At 59.3% G+C, this 26,652-nt stretch overlaps 9 protein-coding genes across 10 annotated transcripts; 6 read left to right on the top strand and 3 right to left on the bottom strand.

Annotated features, from left to right (window-relative positions):
- Positions 1 to 401: 401 nt before the first annotated feature.
- Positions 402 to 2,767, bottom strand: GGTG_10915 (hypothetical protein). The gene is made up of 2 exons (XM_009228794.1): positions 1,359 to 2,767; positions 402 to 1,254 (listed from the first exon to the last, which is right to left on the bottom strand). The coding sequence occupies exons 1-2, from the start codon at positions 2,130 to 2,132 to the stop codon at positions 757 to 759; spliced, it is 1,272 nt and encodes a 423-aa protein (XP_009227058.1). The 5' UTR covers positions 2,133 to 2,767; the 3' UTR covers positions 402 to 756.
- A 1,893-nt stretch (positions 2,768 to 4,660) lies between these two features.
- On the top strand, positions 4,661 to 7,605 carry GGTG_10914 (allantoate permease). Its single transcript, XM_009228793.1, has 6 exons — positions 4,661 to 5,634; positions 5,733 to 5,841; positions 5,967 to 6,517; positions 6,578 to 6,771; positions 6,842 to 6,953; positions 7,034 to 7,605. The coding sequence occupies exons 1-6, from the start codon at positions 5,377 to 5,379 to the stop codon at positions 7,352 to 7,354; spliced, it is 1,545 nt and encodes a 514-aa protein (XP_009227057.1). The 5' UTR covers positions 4,661 to 5,376; the 3' UTR covers positions 7,355 to 7,605.
- A 413-nt stretch (positions 7,606 to 8,018) lies between these two features.
- On the bottom strand, positions 8,019 to 11,260 carry GGTG_10913 (hypothetical protein; the record flags this gene model as incomplete). The annotated part of the gene is made up of 2 exons (XM_009228792.1): positions 8,019 to 8,585; positions 9,461 to 11,260. The coding sequence occupies 2 exons, from the start codon at positions 11,258 to 11,260 to the stop codon at positions 8,019 to 8,021; spliced, it is 2,367 nt and encodes a 788-aa protein (XP_009227056.1).
- Positions 11,261 to 11,543: 283 nt separating this feature from the next.
- Positions 11,544 to 12,838, top strand: GGTG_10912 (hypothetical protein; the record flags this gene model as incomplete). The annotated part of the gene is made up of 1 exon (XM_009228791.1): positions 11,544 to 12,838. The coding sequence occupies exon 1, from the start codon at positions 11,624 to 11,626 to the stop codon at positions 12,836 to 12,838; it is 1,215 nt and encodes a 404-aa protein (XP_009227055.1). The 5' UTR covers positions 11,544 to 11,623.
- A 652-nt stretch (positions 12,839 to 13,490) lies between these two features.
- GGTG_10911 lies at positions 13,491 to 16,281 on the top strand. Of its 2 annotated transcripts, XM_009228790.1 has the most exons (3): positions 13,491 to 13,643; positions 13,713 to 14,535; positions 14,608 to 16,158. In XM_009228790.1, the coding sequence occupies exons 1-3, from the start codon at positions 13,635 to 13,637 to the stop codon at positions 15,861 to 15,863; spliced, it is 2,088 nt and encodes a 695-aa protein (XP_009227054.1). In that variant the 5' UTR covers positions 13,491 to 13,634; the 3' UTR covers positions 15,864 to 16,158. The 2 variants fall into 2 exon arrangements, with proteins under 2 accessions (XP_009227054.1, XP_009227053.1); XM_009228789.1 differs by having other exon boundaries at positions 13,603 to 14,467; positions 14,573 to 16,281.
- A 48-nt stretch (positions 16,282 to 16,329) lies between these two features.
- GGTG_10910 (hypothetical protein) lies at positions 16,330 to 19,739 on the top strand. The gene is made up of 4 exons (XM_009228788.1): positions 16,330 to 16,988; positions 17,072 to 19,129; positions 19,213 to 19,317; positions 19,387 to 19,739. Exons 1-4 carry the CDS (start codon positions 16,752 to 16,754, stop codon positions 19,489 to 19,491), a joined length of 2,505 nt encoding a protein of 834 aa, XP_009227052.1. The 5' UTR covers positions 16,330 to 16,751; the 3' UTR covers positions 19,492 to 19,739.
- Positions 19,740 to 20,187: 448 nt separating this feature from the next.
- Positions 20,188 to 24,348, top strand: GGTG_10909 (hypothetical protein). The gene is made up of 2 exons (XM_009228787.1): positions 20,188 to 22,101; positions 22,172 to 24,348. The coding sequence occupies exons 1-2, from the start codon at positions 20,340 to 20,342 to the stop codon at positions 23,998 to 24,000; spliced, it is 3,591 nt and encodes a 1,196-aa protein (XP_009227051.1). The 5' UTR covers positions 20,188 to 20,339; the 3' UTR covers positions 24,001 to 24,348.
- GGTG_10908 (prefoldin subunit 4) lies at positions 24,252 to 25,293 on the bottom strand. Its single transcript, XM_009228786.1, has 4 exons — positions 25,154 to 25,293; positions 24,940 to 25,071; positions 24,814 to 24,881; positions 24,252 to 24,738 (listed from the first exon to the last, which is right to left on the bottom strand). The coding sequence occupies exons 1-4, from the start codon at positions 25,166 to 25,168 to the stop codon at positions 24,546 to 24,548; spliced, it is 408 nt and encodes a 135-aa protein (XP_009227050.1). The 5' UTR covers positions 25,169 to 25,293; the 3' UTR covers positions 24,252 to 24,545.
- Positions 25,294 to 25,394: 101 nt separating this feature from the next.
- On the top strand, positions 25,395 to 26,480 carry GGTG_10907 (hypothetical protein). Its single transcript, XM_009228785.1, has 4 exons — positions 25,395 to 25,596; positions 25,676 to 25,707; positions 25,778 to 25,859; positions 25,940 to 26,480. Exons 1-4 carry the CDS (start codon positions 25,501 to 25,503, stop codon positions 25,964 to 25,966), a joined length of 237 nt encoding a protein of 78 aa, XP_009227049.1. The 5' UTR covers positions 25,395 to 25,500; the 3' UTR covers positions 25,967 to 26,480.
- The last annotated feature ends 172 nt before the right edge of the window (positions 26,481 to 26,652 follow it).

The raw sequence follows: 26,652 nt of genomic DNA, 5'->3' as shown, positions 1-26,652 counted from the left end.
ACCGACCGACCCCCCGACCCCCCCCCCCCCCTGCTTTTGTGTTTTCGGCTAATCAAGCGATGTGAATTTTCTTTGCTCCCTCGATTTTTTCTTCCTGCCCTACAGACAGGGGAGAGGGTGCCAACCACGCGGTATTGGACGTTGCCGACCTCGTCGAGACTGTCCTTCAACCACACCTCATCGGCGGGGACTCGTCGCCGGCAGAGATCCGAGCGGCCCTGGATCGCTACGAGACCGCCGTGGTGCGCAGGGCGCGCCCCGCCGTCCTTGCCTCAAGACGTGCCTGTTTGGACGCCCACGAATGGGACCGCATCACGGACCAGAGCCCTCTGCTGAGCCGACGCAGTCCCCAGATTGAGTTTGACGAGGCCGACCTTTTGTGATGTTTTGGTTTGTGTGCTATTATCGGGGGTTCCTCGGGGGTTGTACACGGTTGAAAATATTACAGGTATACTGCGAGCTCGTAAAGGGTTCCTGCCAGAAACACTGCCAGCGTGTTTCAAGATGGGTTTATTTACAATTATACACAACTATAATCTGGGTTTTCGTGACTATCTATGTACGCTATAACACCTACCTGAAGAGATATTGTCCGGCTCGCTTTTCGTTTTGTGGCCAGAGTTGGCCTTGGGTATCGCACAATCGTAATCGGCTAAAACATACGAAATAAACTATGTAGGTAGTCGGGGCATCCCAAAAGCAAATACCCGCCCGCCGAAACATCAAGCGCAAAGCAGCCGTTTTTTTTTGTTTTTTTTACCGCGCACGGCCGGGGGTGTTGTACCCGTCCTGGTCCTTGTCGACGCGCACGCTGTACGTGACTGACTTCATGATGCCGCTGTTGCCGCGCTCGTGACCTTGGGACTGCGTGTTGAGGTCGTCGCTGTGCGCTGCCGCCGCCGAGGAGCCCTTGAGGATCTCCTCCTCACTCCTGTTCTGGAGTGTGGTGGGCGGGGGGCTCGACGCCGCCGACGAGATCCCATCCCTGTTGCCTTGGCCCTTCTTGTTGTCGCTGCTGCTGGTATTGTCGACCACCGTGTCGAGCATGTACGACTCGTCCGTCTTGTAGAAGGGCTTGCTGCCTCCACCGCCACCGCCGCCGCCGAAGCTGTTGAGCTTCTGGCTGCCGCCTCGGTTGCGTCCGCTGCGCCCGCTGCCGCTCGGGCCGGCCGAGCCCTGTTGGTAGCGGGAGCGGTACTCTTTGGCCCGGCGCAGGAACACGGGCGCGAGGAATGGGAGGGACGAGACGATGTTCTGCATGCCAAAAGGCGTGTTAGTATGGAGATGGCGCATGCGCATGCACATGCTAGGCTATAAAATAAAATAAAAAATAAAAAAAAGGAAAGGTAGAAACGTACGCCAACATTAAACTCAATAACGCCCCAAAGCACTAGCATGGTGGAGTTGCCATCGCCAAACTGGATCCTGTCGATCTGCAGGTAGCGCAGGACCGAGCAGATGGTGGTAAAGATACCCAGAACGAAGATGACGACAAGACCAATCTTCTTGGAGAGGTTGACGTTGAGCTTGATGAGCACAGGCAGCGGGATGATGGTGACGGCAATGTCGGACACAATGGTGACGATGGCGTATCCGGTGAAGCTGGGCCCCGGCGGCAGACACGTGCCCGGCGTCAGCGGCTCCCACGACTTGTAGACCGGGTTGCAAGCCAGCACGAGAGACAGCGAACAGCCGAGGTGGCCGAGCACGACGGCCACGATGGTGATCCAGACGGCGGCGCGGTATCCCCGGTGCGAGGTGCCCTGGAACAGGCGAAGGTAGCTGATGAGCAGGGCGACCTTGAAGAAGCTGATGCCCATCTGGTAGATGGGCCTTCCCCCAAAGTTCCAGCGCGTATAAGGGATCAGGTTGGGCTTGGGCCGCAGCGCTATGGGCAGGCCGAGGCCGTACTTCGTCTGGACAATGCAGATGATGGAGTAGAGCAGGGCGAAGAACATGGACAGGGTCGCCATGTGATCGTCGGCGCGGAGGCCATGGTTGGTGCGCCGGATGTGGAGGCGCGCGCACACGACACTGATGGAGACGACCGACATCAAGATGCAGATGGCGATGATGAGCTTGTAGTCGGAGATGGCCTCGACCTCGGGGGTTGCGTTGTCCACCCAGCCCATCTTGGCGGTTGCTTAGTTCGCTGCTGCCGGTCTTGTCGCTTTCGTCTTGGGGCCGTCTTGGGGACCGTCTTAGGGCTTGGGGGATGGGACCCGTTCCGGTGTTTATCAGTTCTCGTCGTGAGATGAGATCTCCGAGTCTAGTGTTCCAGGGGTCGCTAGCCTGGGGGCCCTTCGGGATGATATGTACCACGCGGGTAATACCGCGGTTCCGGGCACCAGAAGGGAGGGGCGGGTGTCTGACAGCGAGATGGAGGAAAGATCTACAACATTGCTGGCAAGTCTGGGCAACTAGCGCGGCAGACGAATCTGGGTGCCGGGGCTAAGGCTTAAGGCTATATAAGAAGCTGGCTGGCAAGAGATCAGCGTCGCCCCTTTGCTGGACTTGGTGCATCTGAGAAGGTCTCGCGGGAGGCATCTTTGGACGCCAATCCTTGCTCCTCCACGCCCCCTCTCTCCGGGCGCCGCATCCCATGTACAGGGTAGAAGGGGCGTGTGAAACCCGAGGAAATTTACGCCGTTGTGAAGCCGACGAGGAGGAGGCGGGAGGCAAAAACGATGCTCGGTTCCAAAGTTTACATCTCGTTGCACCAGACTTGGGTCCAATGCAGGTCCCCAGCCGTCGTGGCGCGCAGCAGGAAGTGAATGGGGTGACTATGGACCATTGACAAAGCTGGCAGGGCTAATTTTCTCAGACGGGGCCTTCAAACTTGGTTCCGGTCAGGGGAGCAAGAGGGAGAGGGGGGGCGGGATCGAGGTGACTGGGGGTGGCTGCAGCGCACCCTCTTGCTCCGGAGATGAGGCTGCGCTTTCCGGGTGATATGAAGAGGGCACATATCGCAGACGCCAGCCACTCAGGGTGGTAGGCATGGATTGAACTTCCATCCCAAGACGTGCGACGGCTTGGTCCAAGGGTCAAGGACAAGGGCACCTGCGCCCTGGACCAGGGACTACCTAGCGATCGCTCCCTTGAACGGTTCGTAAGGTTATTGGCCGCCGACAGCTGACAGCAACGTCGGGCGTCTCTGGGAGACCACTGGGACCAAGGAGCAGGCTGAGAGCTTGTGCCGCATACCGACACCGAGCCAACCATCCCACTACCGGGAGAATGGGACATGCCGATCAGAAAACAAGCTACAAGCTGCTGTGGCCTGTGCCTGCCCGAGGTCTTAGGGCAGTCAGTGCCCAAGCAGACGACGTCGCATGCCCTCAGTCCATCTGTTCATCGCCCAAGGCGACCCCCCCACGCTTCAGCCGGGGAGTGATAGTGGAGGACGCCTGGCCGAGCGCTTGCCCTATCGGTGCCATAGCTGGCCTATTTTAGGCTATGCATGGATCTTATGAGGAGATACTGCAAGGGAACGCAAGGGAAAAGCAACGAGACCGGCGCAGAAAGGAAGTGATACGCCGGAAAAGTTGCTTCTGCACCTCGATTTCACCGAGACCGACATCAGCAATCGTGGGCTAACTAGCTGGGCACTAGTCTGGCCTATGGCTTGGCTGCCGTCGATAGTATCGTCGATCTCGCCCCTTTTCAACGGTGCTTTGTGACGTCTTTGACGGTGGCCCGAGGGACAAGCTGGGATAGCAAGACGCGAGGGCGTCACTGGCGTCTCACGGGGCACCACAGACGATAGACAGGCGACGAAGGGATGGAAAAGACAGGGGAAGGGTAAAAAGGGCCTCATCTACGGGAGACTCCGTAGTTGGGGCTGGCCGTCCACTCAGAAAGTGCGCTAGAAAGGGTCTCAAAAGACGGTGCACACCCTCCCAAGCCTTCCCGTCCTACGATTGCCTGTCCGGTGGGGCTCATCGACATGAATGGGCGGGCCAGGGACAAGGGGTCTCGCTCAAATCAAAAAGGTCTGCGGCTCTCCATCCGTACTCCCGCCGTCTGGACGCCACTCCAATTGCCGGTCCAGGAAGGCGCCCGGCCAATGGATGGCCAATGCCCAGGAAATGCCAGGACCCCAAGCTGAGATGGCACGGACAAATGCAGTGCTTTGATCTTGGCCGCTCAACTGAAAGAGGATGGAGAAAAAGAAAGCGCGGGTATCAGGGCGAGACATGAAAAAAAGAAACGACATACAAAAAAGACGGAAACGGAACCGCAACACCAGCCCGGGGGGTTTGGTGGCTAGGTAAACATCACACGTTGCAGTCGCGTACAGGTCCCAGGGATCACAAACCTTGGTTGCATTCATTGTGCAGTGGAGGTTCGCCGCTGCAAATTCAGAGTTTTTTTTTCTTGTGCTCCCCGCTGCATTCATTCGTGGGCTGCTGGTCCGTTGGCGTCCAAAAAGTTTATGGCACCATCACCGCATCATTCCCCACCTCCCCACCCCACCCCGAGCAGGCCCTCCTCTCGTTTTTCCCGTGCAGCCACAACAAATCCCTTCATGGGTCGGCTTCCAGACCGAGGTGGGCACTTGGTGGGCACACGGAAAGGACTGAGCTCTGCCGCCCGTCGCTTAGGGGGCCCGCAGTATCGCGGCCAGTTTTTCCAGGGTGCTGAATGCCAAGCCTACAAGGAAAAAAGCTCTTGGCCCAAGGGCCCCATGCTTGAGCCACATCGACGTCCCCTTGCTCTACGGTTTAAACTCCCCGCTCATCGATGGGAAACCACCCTGGCCAGGTCTGGCTTGGTGGCTGTCGATCACTTGCTGGAGACCTATCCCGGGCGAGCTCTAGCAGAGCCCAAGGCAGGCCATCCTCCGTGCCAGGCTTGTCTTACACCTGCCTGTATCTCCATGTTGGGGTTGGACCAAGGGAGGAGTCTGGATACGCCATCCCCCTTGCCTCTGTTATTTCGTTCTCCTTCTTCCAGACATACCCATCCCCTTGGCACCCAGCCAGTAATTGGCATCCACCCAATATTCCCCCTGGATTCCCTTCGGCCACGCAGAAGTTGCAGAGCATTGCCCCTTTTTAACCAGAGTGGCCTTCCTGCCTCGTGGCTTTTCTGTTAGTCTCCTCTCATTCCCAAGCTGTCGGACCGCCTACTCCTGGTCATTCCAGAAGCATCGCGTGGCCTTCCTAGAATAACCCGCCCGGTCATCTTGCCGATCAACATCCGACCGATGGTTGCTTTCTGAATTTTTACTTTCGCTTCCACTCAACCCTTATCCGAGATACCCCCTTGGCTCCTCTTGTTGATCTTTTTCGGGTTTTGGCGCCGTCGTTCACACCCCTCCTCCTCCCTTGCCTTGTACACACAATAGGGCAATAAGGACAGGTGAAGGGGAACATGTCTTCCAACGGGGACAAGGAGCCCAAGGAGCAGGTGCTCGACGCGAGCCAGTCTCCCGTCGACGGCAAGCCCTCCGGCCAAGGAGCCGCCGCCTCCGAGGTCGATGGGGCGTGGAAGTACCTCGATGCCCACCGCGGTGCCGACTCCCATGAGGGAGTCGACCTGGCGGCTCTCCGCCGCCGCATCGACTGGCGCATCGTGCCCCTGATGTTCTGCTGTTACACCATGCAGTTCCTCGACAAGGTCATCCTCAATGTAAGTCATCACAGTGCGGGAGGGAGGCCAGCACCAACGACCTGTCACACACAAACACCATTGGCTGGTTCTAACACCGGGGTTTTGTCTCACTTCAGTACGCCGCCGTCATGGGTATCCAAAAAGACCTCAAACTTGTTGGCAACGACTTTTCCAACATTGCAACCTTCCTCTTCGTTGGCCTGCTGTGTTTCGAGATCCCCAACAGTGAGTAGCACAACCTTTTCTTTTTCTGTTTGCCTCATGTCTGCTCCTACTCCTGTCCCTGAAACACTCGGGGCAACCGGCCCGTCTTCTAATCATTTGGTATCTCGTACTTCGTCACACAACAGTCTACTTCCTGCAGTTTTTCCCCGCTGCCAAATGGCTTGGTGCCAACGTCATCTTCTGGGGCACCGCCACCGCCTGCGGTGCCGCTGCCTTCAACTACCAGACCCTGCTGGTGTCGCGCATCTTCCTGGGCATGTTTGAGGCCACCATCGCGCCCTCGCTCATGCTCATCAGCAGCCAGTGGTACACCAAGTCCGAGCAGGCCCCCCGCTTCTCCTTCTGGTACTCGGGCCTGGGCCTGGGCCAGATCGTCGGCGGCGCCGTCTCCTACGGCTTCCAGCACGTCGACCCCAACGGCCCCACGCTGACGGGCTGGCGCGCCATGTTTGTGGCCCTGGGCTGCATCACCGTCGCCATCGGCCTCTTCACCTTCTTCTTCCTCCCCGACACCCCCATGCAGGCCACCTGGCTCTCCGACGGCGAGAAGGTCGCGCTCCTCAAGCACGTCAGCGTGAACCAGACCGGCATCCAGAGCCGCCAGTTCCGCCCCAGGGAGATCCTCGAGGCCCTCATGGACCCGCAGCTGTACCTCATGCTGCTGTCGGTTATTCTGGTATGTTTTCATCATCTTACTCGAGCCATCAAGTAACAGCACACTAACGACCCATTTCAGCTCTCCGTTTCGAGCGGTGTTATCACCACCTACTCGGCCACGCTCATCCGCAACCTTGGTTATGATCCCAAGACGGCTGCTCTGATGAACATGCCCTCGGGTGTTGTCAGCATCTTCTTCACGCTTCTGGTCGGATATGGTATTCGCCACCAGTCGCACCGTTGGGCTTGGATCATCGGCTGCATCATCCCTGCGTACGCTTTTGCCCTTCTTGTCTCTGGTATTTGGACTTGATGAAACTAACAATCCCAATCATAATCACAGGGTCACCGGTGGCGCCCTCATGTCGTTCCTGCCCACGAGCAACCGCTCGGGCATCCTGGCCGGCATCTACCTCGTCAACGCCGTGGTCGCCCCCTTGGCCATCTTCTACGCCGTAAGTCCGATTCTCTTTTGGAATGCTCTCCGATAAAGCAAAGTGGGCAAGCAGGCTAACAAGCCCCTCTCCCTCTCCAGTGGACCGCCGCCAACTTCGGCGGCGCCACAAAGCGCGCCTTCGCGGCCGCCGTCATCAGCGGCTCCTTCTCGCTCGGCAACATCATCGGTCCGCAGACGTTCCAGGCCAAGGACGCGCCGGACTACCGCCCCGCCAAGCTGGCCGTCATGGGCACGCAGGCCGGCTGCGCCCTCACCACCTTCTGCCTGTTCCTCTACTACGTCTGGCAGAACAAGAAGCGCAACAGCTCCGAGTCCGAGACCGAGGACGCCTTTATGGAGCCCGAGATCTGGGCCCGCATGACCGACAAGGAGAACAAGCGGTTCCGCTACACCTACTAAGGTGGTGTGTGTATGCTTGACAAAAGTCTTTTTTTGGGTGGCTTGAATTGTTTTCGGAGGAGAGATTGATATAGCAAATGTGGTACTTATTCGTTTAATCGCGCATGCAACTCCCGTTGTCCAGCAACAGACTGGGCAGCCTGCTTGTATATACCATTTAGTCAGGATCGGTAGAGTAGCTACGTCTTCAAAGCCAAGGGTTGCCAGGCAAAAGCCCGGCCTTCCTCTCATTTACATTGTGGAAACCTAGAACACTGTCGCCGCCGCCGAAATATCCAGGCGCTCGCAGTCTATGCCTATTGCCGCGGGTCATTGGCTGACCGGTCAACGGTTAGGCTTGCGTGGTTACACGACGTACGTCGAGTAGGTACCTAGAGGCGCCGGGAGACCCCACACCCCATACCTATACAGACTTGTCGTAGCTAGGGCATCAATCGAGTAGGGGAGTACGCCATTTCCTCTTATGGTAAAACGAGCCCCAACCATGGAGCGGGACAAGCATGCTGTACACACATCCATCGGGGGGCCGCTCCGAGAGCCTTTAACAGCCGCACAGGAGCGGGCACCTTTAATCTCTACCCACCCGGAGCTCGAGCAAAAAGAGTAACAAGAAAAAAGAAAAAAGAAAAAAATGGACTTTTAAGATATGCATCTCCACCGTTGTTTACCAATGAGTCCAGCCATTGTCCCTAGCAATAAGCCACTCGCTTGCGCCATCATGCTCATAGGGAACCCTCTCACGCATCCCAGCGGACATGTGGTGCATTTCCGTCGACGTTCCGGCAAACCCAGCCTGCCTAGGCCGGGCTGGGGTCGGTTTTTCGAAACCGGGGCTAAGTCTCGAGATTGCTTCGACAACGACCGCCGTCTCGGGAAGCACGTCGGGTTCGTGCCCTCCGCCGTCGGGGCACTTGTTGTAGCGCTCGTAGTCTTCCCGGGACAGCGGCTCGAACTCGAGGCGCGTTATGGTTTCGTTATCGCCACCGCGCCAATCGTCGGCATCGCAGATGTATATAACGGCGTGGTATTCAAAACGTTCCATATCATGCCGCGCGTACGAGGGTACCAGACCGGGGATCCTGGCCGTTTCGGCGGTGGATTTGGCGGCGGCGCTGCTTTCGGCGGCCTCGGCCTGGGTGGTGTAGCTGCCACGGGCGTCGCGCTCGGTGCGGTAGTGGCGCATACAGTCGTCCCAGGTGCCGTTGGGGAGGAAGTACATGTCGAGGCGGAACTAATCGGACTCGGACGAGTCTCTAATGATTGTGTCGCACAGCAGCCTCGCGGAGTCCATCGAGTCGGGCGCGTTGGGGCGAACGGCGGGGTGGGTAAGGTAAATGCTGAAGCTGTAAAGGTAGGGCAGCGGGCAGCTTGCAAGGCCGCTCCACGTGGTGAGCGCGGGGTTGCCGGCGTGGTCCTGGAATGGAATCACATGGGTTTTGGCGAGGTGAGGGCGTTTTTGGCCAATTTGGCTAAATCCAGAGGCCATTGTTAAAAGGGACGTGAGAGCAGCGCAAATATGCGAATGGGTGTTGTGAGGTTTGGTATCGACCAACGGGCAAACAGTCGGCCCCAAGAGTGCTGCTGTTGCTGTTGGGTCGATTGGGCCCTACACCCTAACTAGGTATGGGCGGATGTGCCAGGTCTTTCCAACAGCTTGCCCAACAGATGTGACAGAGCAAGCAACATCTTTCTGTCTCGTTGTGCCCTGGTCAACAGCCGCGATTTTCGCCGGCGTGCTGCTCAGAGGCCGCAATATCGGACACAGTCCCACAGAGTGACCGAATCAAGGGGAAAAGCTCTGCTTCGAGTGCTGGGGAAGCAAGGGGCTGCCGAAGAGGGCTGACGTAGCGGTGCCCAGCACTCCGTTTTGTAGCTACGAAATATCACTCAGCATTGGTTTCCCTTATGCTTGTGTCTATTTCGCCACAAGATTGCCATCACGGATACACTACGGAACAGGTTCGTATTTCCCTTGTCCTATTAAGCAGAACATGGCAAAATATCCTACCATCACAGCAAGACCATCGGCTCAAACTTGCGTGTACCCTCGTCAACCTCTTTAACAGCTTCTCCTCGCATGATCCCTTGGACGTAACACTCACCCACCAGCGTCATGGCTGGGACCGAGTCGCAGTCGCCTTGGGGGGTCGGCACCTCCAAGGGGCGCAAAACGTAGGCGGGTCGACCGCCGGCCAGCACGTATATGCAGTCCCCCGAAACCGCGCCGGCCGGCGCCAGGCCAAAGTACCCCCTGGCCGAGACGAAAAAGGCCCTGCCGACGGTGCGGTTCCTGATGTGCTGGTCGTACATGGTCTGGCGGTAGCTGGTGGCCTCGCCGCGCGGGTCGGGGAGGTCCCGCGCGGTCAGCATCTGCTTGAACCACCACTCGCCGTGGAAAAAGGCATCCCGCCCGCCGTCGGCCTCCTGGAAGGTCTTGTCCTCGTCGGCCTCCTGGTGGCTCTTGTCCAGGCACAGCGTCCTCCAGTACGCGTCCAGCACCGAGCCGCCGGCCGGGTAGCCCGCCAGCGGGTCCCTGTCTACCCCGGACAGCTTCCTCCAGGCGGCAAAGATCTTCTCGTCGCCCTGGTGCCACCAGATGCGCGGCCTGCCGATGCGCTCGATTGTGTCCAACATCAGGCCGGACACGGCCAGGGCGCGGGGGACCGGGGCGCCCTTCGGGATCATGTCGACCTGGGCGAGGTGTTTGCCGCAAGCTGCCCAGCTTTGCCGGATGGGGTGCACATAGTCCCACACGACCAGCAGGTTCTGGACCTGGAGGTACTTGCGACTCCAGTCGGGGACCCAGGTCGGAACAGAGACCTGGCTTGGCACTCGTTCATCCGCGGGAGGGAAGTGGCGCTCGTCGTCGTCGTTATTGTGCTCTGTCTCCGGGAACGCGTGAGACAATACGTCAAGCATGCCCGAAAGCCGTATCGACTCCCTGGCCGCCGTGATGTAGGTGTCCTCGATGCTGAGGTTGTAGTCGACCCAGTCGGTCGAGACGCCGGCGCAGAGGCCCAGGACGCCATACACTTTGTCCCGCGGATCAGTCGCGTCCCTCCCCCTAGACCTGGACGCGACCGTGGGTAGGTCCAGCGCGGCCGAGCGCCGCGGGTCTCCCATCTGCCGCTGCATCTCGACAACGGCGCCCAGCTTCTCAAAATGCAGGCTCATGTGCCCGTGGATCTCCTCGTTCGAGCTCCTGCCGGCCGGGCCGTCCTCCACCGCCGCGGCCGCCGGGTAGCAGCAGCCGTCGGCGTGGTGCCGGTTGCACCGCTCGCGCAGCCGGCGCATCAGGTCCCCCTCGATCTCGAGGCCGTCCTGGACGAAGACGACGCGGCGCGCCACCACGGCCTCCTGTAGCGTCCAGATGCGCAGCCACCACTTGTGCACGAGCAGCAGGAACAGCGCGCCCATGGTGTGCCCGTGCACGCGCGGGTCGCTCCAGTGCACATCGTCGGCCTCCCCCGTGAAGAGCTCGACGGCCTCGCGGACCTCGGGCCCGCGGCGGCCCGAGCCGAGCCAGACGACGACGCGTGACGCCTGGGCGTAGATGTCCCGCATCACGCGCACCTGGCTGCTCCGCTCGTTCTTGTTGCTCTGGTCGATGCACAGCGCATCGACCCAGAGCGTCCGGGGCTCCGTTGTCTGATGTCGGAGCGTGGTGAGGGCGCCGCGGAGGTTGGGTGTGACAGTCCATTTCCCTGTGCCGCGAATGCAGATTTCTGTGGGTTCGCTGTCGGGATTCTCGCTGGGATCTCCCCAGACATAGGACAGCGCCTCATATACCGGGTTCTCCTCAAGTGAGCTGATATAAATCTCAACCTCTAGGCTATCGTCTGGGCCCGCAGGATAGAGCCGAAGAAGCCGGATTTGACGGGCAGTTTCGTCCAGTGGTGAGTACATGGTGATGGTGGTAGAGCGGTTCCTGAACAAGACTGGGGAAGAGGCGGGTTGCGCGAAAGAAAGTCGCCAATTTCTTTTTGTAGGTTCTTGTTGGTCCGCAAGGCTATCGAGACAACGACGCTTGTAAATCCTCAAGCCTTGATCTACGATTAGGCAGCAGTAATGCGACGACCGCGGTAAGAGATTGCCAATCAAATTCCCTGATATGGATTTCATAAGATGGCTAGACGCAAGTTGCTTGCTTTCAGCCGCTGCGGAGATGAAGGGCAGGCTGTGCTTTCAACCCATCTCTGAATCCTTCCAGAGTTCAAATACTTGACATTGAATATTCGCACCAAGGGCGCGCCACCCCCATGCATCGCAATGTCGTCTCTCCATGTAGCAGTCTACCACGGGAGTCTGGAGCTCACAAAGGCCCTTCTCGAGGAACTCAAGGCGGAAGACCACGACCTGCTATCGAAATGCATCAATTTGAGGCTGCCAACTTATGGCTCTCCGCTCTTTACGGCCTGTGTCGAGGGACACACCGAGCTCATTGATCTCCTGGTCGGTTACGGTGCCGACCTCAAGCAGCCGCCGGGCCCGACATCGACAAGAACCATACTCAGGCAGGCCATCGGCATCGGAAATCCGGCAGTTATCGCCAGCCTGGTTAGAAACGGCGTAGACGTAAACGCCCTCGACGATAGCGGCGGCACCCCGCTGAACTGGGCCCTAGGCCAGGAAAACGTCGCCGCGGCGCTGCAGCTCCTGTCCCTGGGTGCCGACCCGAACAAGCCCGGCGACCGAGGGGTCACACCACTCATGACCGCCGCGGTGGGCAGCCGCCCGTCCGCGCTCGTCGCGCCGCTGGTCGAGGCCGGCGCTGACCCGGAGCAGCGCATGGATTCGGGCGACACGGCGCTGACGGCCGCCATCATCGAGGGCGAGGACGGCGGCGCCGAGGCCGTGCGGGAGCTGCTCCGCGCCGGCGCCGCCGTCGACGCCCCCGGCAGAAACGGCGGGCTGCCGCTCGGCTGGGCGCTGGCGCGCGGCCTCGAGGACGTCGCGCGCGCGCTGCTGGACGCCGGCGCCACCATTTCGGGCGACCGGGACACGATCCTGCACGCCCTGGTCGAGAACGGGACCCCGCCGGCGATGCTCCGGCTGGCTGTCCGGCTGCTCGAGGAGAGGTCGCCCGGGGGCGCCGTGTCGTCGCGCAACGCGAGAGCCGAGACCCCGCTGCACCTGGCGGCGCAGGCGGGCGACCGCGCAGCCGCGCTGGTGCTGCTGGACGCCGGGGCAGAGGTGAATGCCGAGACGGGGGGCGGGTTGACGCCGTTGTGTGCGGCTAGGGCGGGCGGCCATGACGAAGTTGCCGACCTGCTGATCGAACGAGGTGCGGATGCCGAGTATGCCAAGAGGCTGCGGGCCTTGGAGATTGAGGGGGTAAAATATCAAATCATCGTGGAGGAGGATTGTACGGAAGAGGAGTGGGAGAAGATCAAAGCGGCAGCTAGAGAACAATTCCTGAAAAAGTTAGGAGAAGGGGACCAGGCTTCGCTGGCTGGGTCAGGAACCTCAAAGACATGTTTTTAGATTCCTCTAAAATCAGACACATTTTCTCTGTATGAAAAAAGGGCTTGGAGGGTCCTGAACTTCGGCTTTGTTTGGTTAAAGCGGCTTGTCATAGTACATGACATATTTGTATTGAGATGCGCGTATGCATATTTTCATGCTTCCCTCTCGGCTTGTCTTCTCTAAGTATGCACTGTGATGAATCTTAAAGCAAAGAAGAAAGATATATACAGTGAATCAAATCATGCCCAGACGCATATAAGAGCAGGAGCAAGCTACATCCAAGCCTCCAGGAAACGACCAACTCCAAAACGTCAACAGCCCATCTCGCTTGGTTGGGCTGCTTGGGTTCCTAGGGCGGGGCAAACCCTATTTGGGCATCTCCGCCCCGCCATGCAAATACGAGTGTTTTCCTTTCCTTCCCTACCTTTTGATAGCTTTTTCCTTCTCTAGATCACGGGTATTCCAATCATTGCCTCTCTGCCGCCCTCTGTATCGTGACACTTTGCAGATGCCAGTCCACAGTTATCAGCCAAGGAAAGGAAACTACTAGATGCTGGCTTTTCGATATACTAAAAGCAGTTGAGCTCATGCCGCTGGTTCGGTCTGCATACCCTAACCCTGCCAGCCACACCACCTCGCTCGAATGTGTGCGGTTTGGCTTAACCGATCGCGATGACCGACCATGGCCCGCAAATGGCTGCCTAAAATGCTGGCAGGCCGCCATGAAGATGGGGAAATTGCGCCCATCAATGAACAAATCCGACAAACTCCAAGCTGGGCCAAAAGCCTCAAGCTGTCGTAATCTTGATCAGCAATGCAATCGGTGCGTCGATGTCGGCTGCCTGCTAGTTTCGCGTTTTGGCGGCTTATGCTAAGAGTTATCGCGCCCAAGGCCACTTGCAGGATTCCCGCGCTAGCGGAGGGCAATCGGAGCCGCTTCCGGCCCGCATCAGCCGAGGTCAAGAAGTGTCACCAACGACACAGCCCCGACCGTTGGCGTCGCTACCCCTGTCGACGCCATCAGACCTGCTGCTATTCGTCGCAATCACCGCCTTCATTATCTCCTTCTGCTGCGCCACCATCGCCTATGGCCTCGGAGCTGGCCGCTCCCCAGGCCGAATTGAGCGAGCGTGATGGCCCCCGTTACGAGTACGCCCCCTTCAGCGACGGCTGTTCCATCCGCATCCTCACCCTGGAGCCGGGCGTGGGCGGCGAGCCGCTGACCGGCAGCCTCGAGTTCGAGAGCCTGGACGCCCGGCCGGAATTCGAGGCCATCTCGTACGTCTGGGGCTCCGGCACGCGCAGCGCCCAGATGCGGTGCGACGGGCGGCCGCTGCCCATGACGAGCAGCATCCGCGACGCCCTGCGGCGCATGCGGCATCCCGACAGGCCGCGGAGGCTCTGGGCCGACCAGGTCTGCATCAACCAGGACGACGTGGCGGAGCGCAGCCAGCAGGTCAACCTGATGAACCGCATCTTCAAGGGCGCTCGCCACGTGCTCGTCTGGCTGGGGCCCGACCGCGACGGCTTCGCGCGCGCGGCCGTGGAGACGGTCCATCGCCTTCACGGCGTCTTCACCGACGAGGAGAAGCACGGTGCCTTTCAGCAGGCGCACTCGGAGGGCCTCGAGCAGCAGGACGGGCACGCGTGGGTGCCGCTCTCGAAGCTGACCAAGCTGCCTTGGTTTGGCCGCATATGGATAGTACAGGAGATAGGTTGGTTCTCTCGCTTCTGATATATGCGATCATGCAGTTTGTACGACATGGACATGCTGATAAGCCGAATAGGCACTGCCACCCCGGCCACACTGCATTGGGGGGACGAAGAGCTGGATTGGGAGGTGCTTTCGAGCGTTGCTGACGTCCTCAACCTAAAGTTTCACTATCTGAGGTCACGCTTCCGTGTCCTAACACCTAGCATTCGTTACTTGTATCGCCGTTTCACCCGGCGCATCGATGACGAGGGCATGAGTTTGGGCGACTGCCCGGTTACTGACAACCGTGCGAACTTCATCTACCAGCTCCAACGCGCCCGCCATCTGCAGGCTGGGGACCCGCGCGACCACGTATACGCCTTCTTGGGGCATTTTAGCAAATGTGCTGGGAGCCCAGCGCTCGTTGAAATCAAGGCCGACTACAGCCGCCCGGTTAAGGATGTTTTTTACGACCTAGCCATCCGGGAGCTCGAGGGCACAGACTCGCTGCTGCTACTGTCGACATGCTACGAAGTACCGGCCCTGTCGCTGCGGATACAGGAAAAGGATCTAGGCCTGCCCTCATGGGTGCCTGACTGGCGCCGCCCGGCGCGGCATATGCTCCGCCCTACCATCAAGTGGGCGGCCGGGGACTCTCTGCCGCGGCTCCGCATCGACGCCCCCCGGGGCCGGCTGCACATCCGCGGGCTCCGGGTTGACACCCTGGATTGCGTCTCGTGGATCTTTTACGGGGGCGCCTTTGGGATATGGCACGGCCCCTCGGCGCGGCTGCCGCTCGAGGCCCTCTGGCGCGACATGTGCGGCCACGGAGACGCGCGATTCGGCCTGGAGCGTCGGTGCAGCGCCACCAACGGAGACGCGGCCTTCCTGGCGCTCACCCAGACGCTCAGCAACAGCAGCGCCGGCTTTGTGGTCCCGGCAAACCAATGCCTGGCAGACGGCGCCGCGTACCTCGTCCGTGCCCTGGGCTCGCGGGCGGCCAAGGTTGTGACACCCGAACTACAACAGATTGCCGCCGGAGGCGATGCGTTTCGGTGGTGCCACAAGGCTACGCTAGCGACGCGGAACCGTCGCTTTGCTATTACTGCCTCCAAGGGTAGCTATGTTATCGGGCCAGGCGAGATGCTGCCGGGCGATGTGGTGGTGGCACTGTACGGTGGAACGACACCATTCATCCTCCGGCGGGTTGGGGGCGAGACAGAGATTGGGGAAGAGAAAGAGGAGGACGCTACCTGGAAGCTGATTGGTGAATGCTATGTCTACGGTGTCGTGGATGGAGAGGCATTGGCGAGAGAAGGGGCGCAGGACGAGGAGTTTGTAATTGTATGATATGAATGTAACGAGATCCATGAGACTTACCCGACTTTGATATATCAAGAGCATGTAAAAGGGCCTACAAGACTCCGCGGAGACTGATGTAGGGCAGACACAAAGGGAAAAGGTTGGTCATCTTGTCTTAGGATGTCGGCTTCTCCCGGTCTCACTCTAACTGGTAGCCGGAAGGAACAACCGATGTAGCATCATGCTGGCGAGCTTGCTAGGAATGAGTCACCGGCGATCAGCTCTGCGATGAGTTTGCCTAAAGGAGGTTGTAATGATGTCAAATAAATACATGCAAATGCTGGGTATGGCTGGGCAACCAAGGCGAAGGGCGACAACAATTCAGGGGCTCGGGCGTGAGAGATCGGAGACCGAGAGCTGAGCAAAGCACTGTGTGGCGTGATATGTGGCGTCGGTGGCTTAGGTGGCGCTCCACCCTCACCAGGATCGGATTTCCGATAGTGCCGAGTCGGGCCAAAGACGCGAGCTTGCTGACAAAAATGGATCGAGCTGTGTCTGAAGAAGGGCGTCTAGAAAGCAGGGCCAGCGATACTGCTCCCGCAGGCCAAAACATCTCCGAAGAGAAAACAGCACGTGGCCGACGGTTGTATATATCCGGCTCGTAATTGCGAGCTTGTGTGGCGAAGCGCTCGCCAAATCCGCCGTCTCTTGTTCACCATCTGTCTTGGTGAGAATCCACCCAACCACGATTGATCGCGGGCGCCTGCAACCTCAGGCACTGAATCCCCGACTCGTCTCGAATCTCCGAGCCTTTGCGCCGAGCAGCTGCTCGTGTACCGACACGTTTCGGCGCAGCGCTTGTCGGCCCGCGTGTCAGGCACGTGAGGGCCATTGCCGCCGCCCCAGGTATCTGGCCCACGAAGGCCCGGGAAGGCCATGCCGGACCAGGCAGGGACCCGCGGCGGGGCTGGGGAGCTGCCGCCGGCTTCTCCAAGGGCCGCCCGGGACCTCGACGAGGCCGACGACCACGGTCGAGACCACAGCCACGACCGTACCGGCGCCTCGTCGCCCAACACGCGCGAGTGCGACGACAGTGACGACGACGACCAGCCCGGGAAACCGCCGAGAAAGCGGCAGCGTGTCAGGCTGTCGTGTCTCGAGTGCCGACGGAGAGTGAGTGCATGATGCCGTCTTCATAGATATATAGATACCTATATATGTGCCTATGTATATGTACGACCTCGCTGACCAAACAGAAACTGAGCTGCGACCGCAATTTCCCCTGCGAGCGCTGCATCAAGTCCGGCACTGCCGACCGCTGCACTTACGAGACTAGGCCGGGGCTTGCCCCTCCGGCTAAAAACGGCCTCTCGCAGGGTGCGCTAGCCACCATTGAGTCGCGGCTCTCGTACACGCCAGGGCCCGCAGACTTCCGTCGGGACAGCCCGCGCGACAACGATCGGATCCGCCGCCTGGAATCCGAGGTCGCCCAGCTCAAGAACCTGCTCACCAAGGGCGGCTCTCTCGACGGCAGCAGCACCACCCTGGCCGACGGCTCCCCGGCCTACGTCAAGACGGACCATCCCGACATCGTGCCCGGCACGCCCCCGCGGCAGTCTCCTCGGCCCTTTAACCCAGAGCAGGATAATGCCGCCGAGGAGGACGAGCTGCGCTTCTTCCGGGGCAAGGAATTCAAGACCCGCTACTACGGCCCCCACAATGCGTGCATGGCCTTCAGCGAGCTTACTGGGCTCTGCCCCTTCATGAAGGAGACGGCCGAGGAGTGGCTCAGTCCCCTGCGCGTGGACAAGAATAAGGACCGGAACCAGCGCAAGCTAGACCGCGAGCGCAGGGCCCTGGAGCCCGACCGGGAACTCGAGGAGATGCTGCCCACCCAGCCCGAGACCGACATTCTCGTCGAAGTTTATCTCGACCAGTTTGAGCAAGTCCATCGCATCGTGCACATCCCAACATTCCGGAGGCAGTACTCCAGGTTCTGGGACCACACACAGCCCAGAACAGCCGCAACTACCGCCTTGGTCCTGGCCATGATTGCCGTCTCGTGCTGTCTGCACGGCAACACGTCGGGCATGCTGGTCGGCTCCGTCTCCCACGCCCACCGCACGGCTGAGAAGTGGACCAACGCTGTCGAGGAGTGGCACCGACGCCAGAGCGAGAAGCACCGGAAGCTCATCCACCTGCAGATCTTGTGCATGCTGTACCTGTCCAAGAGAGTCAACATCCTCAAGAAGAAGCGCTTCTGGAAATCCGCCGGTGCCCTGGTTCAGGACGGCATCTCGGTCGGGCTCCACCGCGATCCGAGCCACATCAGCGAGAAGATCTCAGTGTACAACCAAGAAATGCGGCGTCGTCTGTGGTCGACAATACAGGAGTTCGACCTACAGGCTTCGTTTGATCATGGCTTACCGTCGTTACTGAGCACACTGCACTTTGATGCCACGCCGCCTCGAAACATCAACGACGCCGAATTCGCCGAGGACAGCACTTCACTACCGTCATCCAAGCCGACATCCATCCACACCTTCTGCTCCTTCCAGAATCTCAGCCGGCAGAGCCTGCCCCTGCGTCTCGAGCTGAGCCGGGTGCTCACAGGAGCCCCAGAAGAACTTGACTACGAGCGCGTGATTCGGTACACCAACGACATCACCCAAGAGATCGACGCCCTGCCCTCCTGGGACCTCTCCCTGGGCAAGGGGGACTCGGCGGCCAATCGCAAGCCGCTGCTCGCGTACACGCTCCTGCACATCCAGCTGCGGCAGTACATCATCCCGCTGCACCAGCCATACCTGCGTCTGCGCAAGACCAACTCCAAGTACCAGTACTCGGAGATTGTCTACTACAACGCGGCGCGCGACATGGTGCTCCTGCACGACAAGCTGACGGAGCAGGGCGTGCGGACGCTGAGCTTCCTGCGCGAGGACGCTTTGACGCTGTCCATCAACCTCTGCAGCGTCACCATGCTGCAGCCGCGGGGGTCGACCAACATGGTCATGGTCAACTCGGAGCACACCCTCCGGCTGCTCGAGAAGTGCCTGGCCATGAAGGAGGACCGGATCCTGAGGTGCGGCAACCACGAGCCCTGGGCCTACAGCATCATGTGTGCCGCCTACGGCCTCCTCGAGGCCCACCTCGGCATCAAGACCTCCGAGGTCGCAAAGGCCGGCGCCGCCGAGCGCTTCGTCAACATGCACTACCGGCTCGTCAAGGGGGAGAACCCGCCGGCGTCGTCGATGCAGTCCATTTATTCCGCTAGGGGCCTGGCGCCGTTTGAGGTGGCGCCCGAGAGGCAAAAGGTATGTCCTCATGCTAGCTTGTATTCTCGCATGATTTCTTTTATGGACTTCTTTTCGCTGACGCACCCTCCTTCCCTCAATAGTCCATGACCCCTTTCGCCATCCCGAGCTCGCAGGGCTCTGCCATGCACGGGATGCCTGGGGACGCGCCGCCGACACCATGGTGGCTGAATCCGGTGGACCCGAGCGTGAGTGTGAGATTTCCCGTCTGCCCTGGTGGAAGACGGCCAAGTACTGACATGAAAACATCACGACAGTTGGCCACCCTCCAACAGCCATTCAACCCGGCAGATTTCAACCTGGACACCCTGGGTCTCGATTTGGGCGGCCTCTGGAGCGACGCGACATTGGGATTCCAGTAGTAAATGTCTCTTGAAGCGTGAAAACCACGCAGCTCATTCGGATCCCATGTATTGTGTGACGATAAAAATGAATGACGAAAGTTTGGAGCTTCCGTATGGTATCGGCGTCATTGTGAATTTGAGTATCTGTACGAAAAGCAGTTGACACCCACCCAGCTTGTAAGTATCATATGCCTAGAATGTGCGATTAATCGACGTTTATTGGACCTAGCAGGCAGTGCTTTGACCTGCCAGCCATCCCTTCCCTCAAGGTCTCGATTGGATGCATCACTGTCCGCCGGCCAAGATCGAGCCCGACGGCACGCGAGCTCGAGCTGTTGCCGCCCAAGGAAGAGGCAACTGCAAATGGGAAGATGCCATGCGACCATGCGTAAAGTGCCCAAGAACGAACTTCGGGGCGCATGCAGTCGCGATTCATTCAGAACGCTCAACATTCCTAAAGGGAAGGAGCAAAGGCGCGACGAGCGACAGAAGCAACCATGAAGGTCAAGCGAGGGAAATAGCATTGGATAAAACCAGTACCTGCTCTGCCCGGACACGAGAAGGCAACTGCGACCTCACTGAAGGCCCTGATTTGCTTTGGGCCGCTCGCCTGGGATTCATGGCTGGCCCCAGCCTCCTGTCCATCACACAAACTCTCTCCTGATGATCCCAGCCGTTGTTTGTCTACGGTGGGCAAACAGCTGTCTATCTCGCTCTACTACTAGATTTCCGCCTCCGAGGGCGAAGTGGTGTTTTCAATACCGTGCTCGCTCTTGAGGTAATCCTTAGGCCCGGGTATCACGATTACGCTTACTGCTTGACCAGGGCTCACATCGCCTCCGTGGCCGCTCTCCCCAAGACGACACATGATGGACGTCTTCTGCTGCTGCTTCCGCCGCCAACCCAAGGAAACCACAGAAATCACAGAACCCACAGAACCCACGCCATGCAAGCCTAATGCTAATACTTCGGGCGATCTGCCCTCCACGGCGCCACCGGCAACACAACTCTCTCCCGCTCCCCGGCCCGAGTCCCCAAGGGCTGACGCCGAACCAAACACGGCCAGCCAGTCAAGATCGTCCTTGCGCCCCGCCCCGATCCCTGGGGCTCCCACCGAGCCTGTGGATATCAGCCAGCTGGTGATCGATGACTCTGACGGCGGTGGCGAGTCCCCTCCCCCCAAGAAGAGCAAAAAGAATAGGGCGTCCAGCACGCTGGACTTCGTCCGCACTCGTTTCCGAAATCAGGGCTCCCAGGACGACTCGCTCCGCCGGCAGTCCGCAGCGACTGTCGGCAGCAGCACCGAGGAGCTTGCCAGGCGCGCCGAGCTCAAGCGCCTGATGCGCAAGAGGATTCAGGAGGAGCTCGAGACGGATGATGGCGAGAACGCACCCCAAGCCGCAGCAGCCAGCGATGGCCCCTCAGCATGTGCCAAGCGTCCCGCCACCCCGTCACCCGCCGACCGGCTCCCGGGCGGGGGGCCTCGAGATAGAATCGAGTTCAGCGTCGCCCAGGCCGTCGGGGACACCACCCCGTCGGGCGGATCGCCCAACCGCCAAGAAAATGTGGCCCCTGTCACTCCCGGTGGCAGCCGCACAGATTCTCGGAGAGCCAGTTGCCCAGACCACCTGAGTCCCGGCAGCGAAGCCAAGGCTGCTCGAATTGCATCTCAGGCTCTCGTGCGTGATAAACGAAACTCGATGCCCCAGCTGTCCTCCATCTCGACGACGACGCCTCTTAGTCTCCCAAGTATGACGGGCTCGTCTCTTGGCTCTCTTCTGGCGCTAGCAACAAGCTCGAGCGGCTCCGAGAAGCAGGATACGGCGGCCGCAGGTCGAGAAAGGCAGGCTGTCGCCGCCGTGGTCGTTAGTGGGGGGTTTTCACCCAGAGATATCAGCAGGAAAAGCTGTGACGATAGCAAGAGTAGGCAGGTCGAACCAGGCCCCGTCAATTTCCTGGGCCCCCGTCCGCACACGGTGCAGGGTCTATATACGTCTCGCTCCGGATCACCCGCATCAAGCGATGGCTCTTCAGACCACGAGGACAGCGATCGATCCCCAATGAGGACTTGGCTGCGCAGCCAGAATCATTACTCGGCTCTGGAGGCAGGCTCCGGTTGTGGCTCTAGCACAGGGGCAGATGTCGCTGGACCCACTACTGCTCACGTACCCAAGCCGCGATGGTCTTGCCCCAGCCTCAACCTGCAAGCACCAAGAGCACCCGTCTTCCAGACCACAAATCTACCACACTCGGCTGGTGCGGTCCAGAAAGGAGCCGAGTTCACACCGCGGAGTCCGCAGCAGCATCAAGAGAGTCTTGGCACGCCAGGCCGCCCAGGGAGTTCGGTTGGATATGTCACCCACTTGCGAGGCGGCATTCTCGAAGATGCCGACACCGCAACCTCGATTGGAGAAACTACGGGATCTCTGGGACGGCAGCTTTCAGAACAAAGCACCAGCCATGATGTTGAATCGCCTTGCTTAAACAGACAGCACAAGCGAGATTCGTTGTCCAGTCTACCGTCATCGGGGAAGCATCTGCCCCCAGCGTCCGCTACCAAGTCGGATGCCGCTACGGCCTCACCAAGCCCAAGGATCAAAGCTCACACGATTCAATCCGGGACTGAGAGTAAGTGCAGGAGATCTGTTGGTTTTTCTTCGCTCACATTCCAACTGACACACAGCTACTGGCGCCATAGCGACAGGTAGCCACTCCCCGTCCACGGAGGAGACCAGCGGCACCCGCGAATGTCAGCCAAGCAGCTCGCCAGCCTCGAGACTACTCCTGCCTGGCCCGCCTTGGACTCCCACCGACTCGCCTTCTGCTGTTGCCTCGGACTCGGAGGCTTCCAGCTTTCACCGTCGGGAGGAGGAGCTTCTCACGATCCCGATGCGGTTTGCAGAGTCCAAGTCGTGGCGCAAGCCAAACCTGCACTCTGTAAGCCGCTTCAGAGAGGACTTTAGAGATGAGCATCAGCACCCGCAACAGACAGGAGATGTGCTGCAATCGCCGTCTGAGAAGCCGTCTCTGTTTGCACGTCTCCATCTCACGGTCCCCCGCAAGGCAAGGCTCGACTCCAAGGTGGCCTGCACGGACGGTGAGACGGCGGACCCGAGCGCGGGCAGCAAATACCCGAGCATGAGGAGCTACCACAGCTCAGCGGCGAGTCGGAGCTCCCTGTCTGTTCGCCATGACAGGTCAGACGTTTCGCCGGCGAAATATCAGAGAGAGAGCGCCGAGGCCGTCTGGCGCCGCGCAATTCGGGCAGAGGCCGACGAGCGCCTCTCCTTGGCACGCGTTAGCGGCGGTCACCGCAGCACCACAAACAGCAATTCGGGCACGAGATGTCACCAGGATGCCCACACTCCAGACGAAAACAGACTGAGCGCCCGCTATGCCGCACTCGGTCGGTCGCACGCCTGCAGCCATGTGAGCCATAGGAGCCATGGGCGAGCCTCACCAGCACGCAGCGTGGTCTCTGAGAAGAGACATAAGGGTAGAGTCCCAACAGACCTTGGCCGTTCGAGCATCGTCCCGGGTGGCAGCCCTGGCCAGCACTCTAGAGAGGCATATGGTTCCAGCCACGTAAAAATGCTGTCAACGGCAGAGGCTTCCGAGATCCCCAGGTCCTGGGCGAGGTTTCCATCCCACACAAGGGAAGAGAGGAACGGCCCTGCCGGCCCCGAATGCGATGTCGTCTTTCGGGATTTTGCAGCGAAACCCCCTGGCGACGGCGACGAGGATGCCGGATGGGTGACGGACAGAGACAGCCCGTCATCATCCAGGAGGACATCCTTCGGCGTGCGGATCGTCTCGGGCAGACTTGGGAGGTTTTTCAAGACAAACGTCGGCAAAATCCTCCCCAGCAGGTCTTCGTTTTGGACCAACGGAAAGAGGGCCAGCGCGGACCCCTATCCCAGCCGCGATCACAGCCCCGACGATGCCAATCTCGAATACCCGGAGCTGCAGATGCAGCCGAACGAAGGCGCCTTCAGGGAGATGAAAGCTCTCGAGCTGGACATCGTATCACTCAGGAGCAGTGCGCGCCGCAGTCCTCGGCCGGTATCGGAGGGCCGAAGCGACGAATGCGTCAAGGCCCCAGCCGCTGTCCAGACCACATCCATTCCAGACGGGGCCGGGAGAGTGACAAATGTCACCGGCAGCGGAGAGGAATGCTCGACGGCAGCAGAGACCAAGCCACCCCCTACGCCGCCCGCCGGCCACCTGCCACCGAATCCAGACGTCAGCACGATGACGGCAGGATCGAGCACGGCGAACAGCGACCACTTCTTGACGCCTGTCAGCCGCATGTCACGCCGCGACGAGAGCGCCCGCTCGGCTTGCTGGCACGGATCGCCGGGCATGCTGTCTCTCGACGCTTTCCGCAACGACGATGCGGCCTCCCATATCAGCTCCGGAACCGTTGTCAAGAAGACGCAGCTCGGTGCCGAGTCCGATACACCCCAGCGCCAGCAGCGTATTCTCAAGGACCGGTCGAGCACACAGCTGGACCCCTGCTTCGCATAAGCGAGCAAGAAATGGAGATCACGAAAGACTGCGCATTCACAACAATCACAATGAAGGTTTTAGTTGCGGTTCGTTATTGTTTGACCTAATTTTTGTAATACTGCTTGGGATGCCGGTAATTTTGGAAGGCGGATATGCGGCATGCCCAAGAATAGATGATAGCCCGCCTCCCTGCTGTGTTGAGCAAAGGTTTTTGGGGTCTGTGCTCGGCAGTTGATGAGGGCAACGACACAGCTACAAACCAGGATGGAGGAGATGCGGAGCAGACTTTGCGAGACTTTTGACATATTCTAGCGTATGGATATATCATTTCTTGTTCTCCTTGTAATAGCTGCGAATATTTGCTGGCTTTCTGGTAGATTTAAGGGGGTTGGGGGAAAAAGGCAGCCGGCGGATGCGCACTCATGTCTGCCCAAGTCCTTGGAGCACCTGTAACTTATTGCTGGCAGAGAATAGGTGCTTCGCTACCTCCCTAACAGCTTGCTCTCAATTAATCACACACATTACAAGCCCGACAGCTTTGGAAGCCGCCCTCCCTTATCGTCCTAGGTCTCCAGCTGAATGCTTTTGCCGAAGCGGGCGTATAGCTCGACCTTGAGCTGCGTCATCTCCTCCTTGATGGTGCCGAGCGAGTCCTCGAGCTCCTCGATGGCGCCCTCGAGCCTGGAGCCCGACATCCCCAGCATCTCCTGGGCCTGGGGCAGGGACACGTGGAAGAAGGCGTCCCCGACCTTGTATCTGTTTTGTTTTTGTGTGTGTTGTGTCAATGAGGAGGATGGAGGTGAGTGGTGGCCGCGTGATAGGAGGGCTTACGGCACGGTCTCGTCTTCGTCGGCCAGCTCCAGCTCGGTGCTGACATCGTCGAGCTCCTCCTTTTCTTTCTGCACGAGGGGGGTCAGTCTGTGAATACCCATGTACAAACATATCAGGGCCACCCACGTTCTTGGCCTTGAGCTCCTCCTCGATGGTGAGCTCGCGCTGGTGCAGGCGGCTGAACCTGTTGATCTTGTCCTGGTCCTCGCGTCGGACCTCGACCTCGTCCCCGGCCGCCTCTTCCTCCTCCTTGCTTAACTATAGGGGGGTTGGTGGGGGGTTTTTGTCAGTTGATCATTTTTTTTTTTCGAGTTGGTTTTCTTGATGTCTGTTTCCTTACCATGCGCCTCTGCATCTTGGTCCGGTCTCAAGCACGCGTTGTATGAGCGAAGTTATTCCTATCTGGGCAGTTGGTGAGGCGCCTTTCAATTGCACGTGCCAGCCCACGCCGCCCACCAAATGAAGCGCAGGAAGGCGGCGGGGAGCTTTGAGATGGACCCCCCAGCGGTGCATACCGTCCGCAGACTGTGTATGCGCACTGTATGGCGGGGTCGAGCGGCATCTGCCGGATCCTCCCCTGCATCATCAATGGATTGACATCAATCCAAAGCACGCGACAAGGCGACGCTCCGAATCCGGAGCACCAGCAACCGAACCAGCCAGCCCGCCTACGACCCCACGACAAAGATGGCCCCGGGACAGAAGCTCTACCCCAGGGCGACGGTCAAGCGCATCATCAAGGCAGAGTCCGACTGCAATGTCAGCAAGGACGCCGACGTCACGGTCCGTTTGCGACGCGTCCCGTTTTTTTTTTTTTTTCATTCGCTTGTCGCATAGCTGACGGTCATATCCAACCCTACAGGTTTTCGTCGACTACATCCGCTTTCTGCAAACGTACGCGTTTTTTCCCGCCGCATAGATCCATGCATTTTTCTCGGCCGAAATACTAAACCCCAGGTTCCAGGGTCGTGAACGAGGCCGTCATCGAGTCCAAGAGGGCGGGCGAGAAGGGGATCACGCCGCGGAGCGTCAAGAAGGTCACTGCGGTATGTTTGCGTGCCCGGACAAGGGGGTCGATTTTAATGGCAGCTTCCTTTTGCTAACATGTCGCCGGTTTGTATTATAGGACTCCCTTGCCAAATTCAAGCTGTAAACCCCTTTTCTGAAAACAGCGTCGTCCACGAAACGAACCGACAACCACCCATGACACATCACACATGAGCCACCGACCGTCTGTGCTGCTCCCCGTCGCAGCACCGAGGCAGAAATATGCCAAAGCTGGAAAGGCTGGCAGGACCGTGTCACGGAGGTGTCAAATAGGGCTTGCGGGAACTGGATATCGGGTACCAAATGGTAATGGCGGCGCCTGGCGTGTGAATCTCCACGCGTTTATGTGACGTCGTAAGGTCTCGTCTACGCGGTACCTGCGGCGCATAGCAGGCTGGATAGCTCGCATTTGCAGGGGCTTCGGTACCTCGGCGGGTCCAATGCCTTGACCCTGGGCGATGCATTCGGCAGCTGTAACAAGGCATGGATCCTGCTCGTTGGGTCGATAAATGCCAACATAATCAACAGCCTGGAATGTTGGGCTATAGTGCTTTACATACAGTAGGACCGCATATTTAAAAGAAATAAGAAACAAATCGACTACCAGTAAAGATGCGCCGAAATAGTAGGGCTGCGACAGCCTCGCACGCAACCGAACGTTTGGGGTCCAAGGTGCATTCCATGTCGTTACCTGCAGGTTTCTTCAAGCTTCTCCACGATTCCTTCTTGCATGGGTGCTGTGGGGTTGGGCCGCAAACAGCCCGGTCAGAGGCGAAACAGGGTAGGCAACAT

Source organism: Gaeumannomyces tritici (genome assembly GCF_000145635.1).
Source record: "Gaeumannomyces tritici R3-111a-1 unplaced genomic scaffold supercont2.6, whole genome shotgun sequence".
NCBI classification, from domain to species: domain Eukaryota; kingdom Fungi; phylum Ascomycota; class Sordariomycetes; order Magnaporthales; family Magnaporthaceae; genus Gaeumannomyces; species Gaeumannomyces tritici.
Note: the sequence above shows the minus strand (reverse complement) of the source record. Positions and strands in the feature narration are given on the sequence as shown.

Bases quoted from the DNA above. Each gene is read 5' to 3' on its own strand.
- GGTG_10915 (XM_009228794.1), bottom strand. From the start codon at position 2,132: ATGGGCTGGGTGGACAACGCAACCCCCGAGGTCGAGGCCATCTCCGAC. The intron at 1,255-1,358 runs GTACGTTTCTAC...TTTGGCATGCAG, and splicing joins TTATTGAGTTTAATGTTGGC to AACATCGTCTCGTCCCTCCC.
- GGTG_10911 (XM_009228789.1), top strand. From the start codon at position 13,635: ATGCAATCGGTGCGTCGATGTCGGCTGCCTGCTAGTTTCGCGTTTTGG. The intron at 14,468-14,572 runs GTGGGTGCCGCT...GCGATCATGCAG, and splicing joins GAGCAGCAGGACGGGCACGC to TTTGTACGACATGGACATGC.
- GGTG_10907 (XM_009228785.1), top strand. From the start codon at position 25,501: ATGGCCCCGGGACAGAAGCTCTACCCCAGGGCGACGGTCAAGCGCATC. The intron at 25,708-25,777 runs GTACGCGTTTTT...CCCAGGTTCCAG, and splicing joins TACATCCGCTTTCTGCAAAC to GGTCGTGAACGAGGCCGTCA. The intron at 25,860-25,939 runs GTATGTTTGCGT...TTTGTATTATAG, and splicing joins GCGTCAAGAAGGTCACTGCG to GACTCCCTTGCCAAATTCAA.
- GGTG_10910 (XM_009228788.1), top strand. From the start codon at position 16,752: ATGCCGGACCAGGCAGGGACCCGCGGCGGGGCTGGGGAGCTGCCGCCG. The intron at 19,130-19,212 runs GTATGTCCTCAT...TTCCCTCAATAG, and splicing joins TGGCGCCCGAGAGGCAAAAG to TCCATGACCCCTTTCGCCAT. The intron at 19,318-19,386 runs GTGAGTGTGAGA...ACATCACGACAG, and splicing joins TGAATCCGGTGGACCCGAGC to TTGGCCACCCTCCAACAGCC.
- GGTG_10909 (XM_009228787.1), top strand. From the start codon at position 20,340: ATGATGGACGTCTTCTGCTGCTGCTTCCGCCGCCAACCCAAGGAAACC. The intron at 22,102-22,171 runs GTAAGTGCAGGA...CTGGCGCCATAG, and splicing joins GATTCAATCCGGGACTGAGA to CGACAGGTAGCCACTCCCCG.
- GGTG_10908 (XM_009228786.1), bottom strand. The intron at 24,882-24,939 runs GTGGGTGGCCCT...CCCCTCGTGCAG, and splicing joins AGGAGCTCAAGGCCAAGAAC to AAAGAAAAGGAGGAGCTCGA. The intron at 24,739-24,813 runs GTAAGCCCTCCT...AAAACAAAACAG, and splicing joins GACGAAGACGAGACCGTGCC to ATACAAGGTCGGGGACGCCT.
- GGTG_10914 (XM_009228793.1), top strand. From the start codon at position 5,377: ATGTCTTCCAACGGGGACAAGGAGCCCAAGGAGCAGGTGCTCGACGCG. The intron at 5,842-5,966 runs GTGAGTAGCACA...GTCACACAACAG, and splicing joins GTGTTTCGAGATCCCCAACA to TCTACTTCCTGCAGTTTTTC. The intron at 6,518-6,577 runs GTATGTTTTCAT...GACCCATTTCAG, and splicing joins TGCTGCTGTCGGTTATTCTG to CTCTCCGTTTCGAGCGGTGT.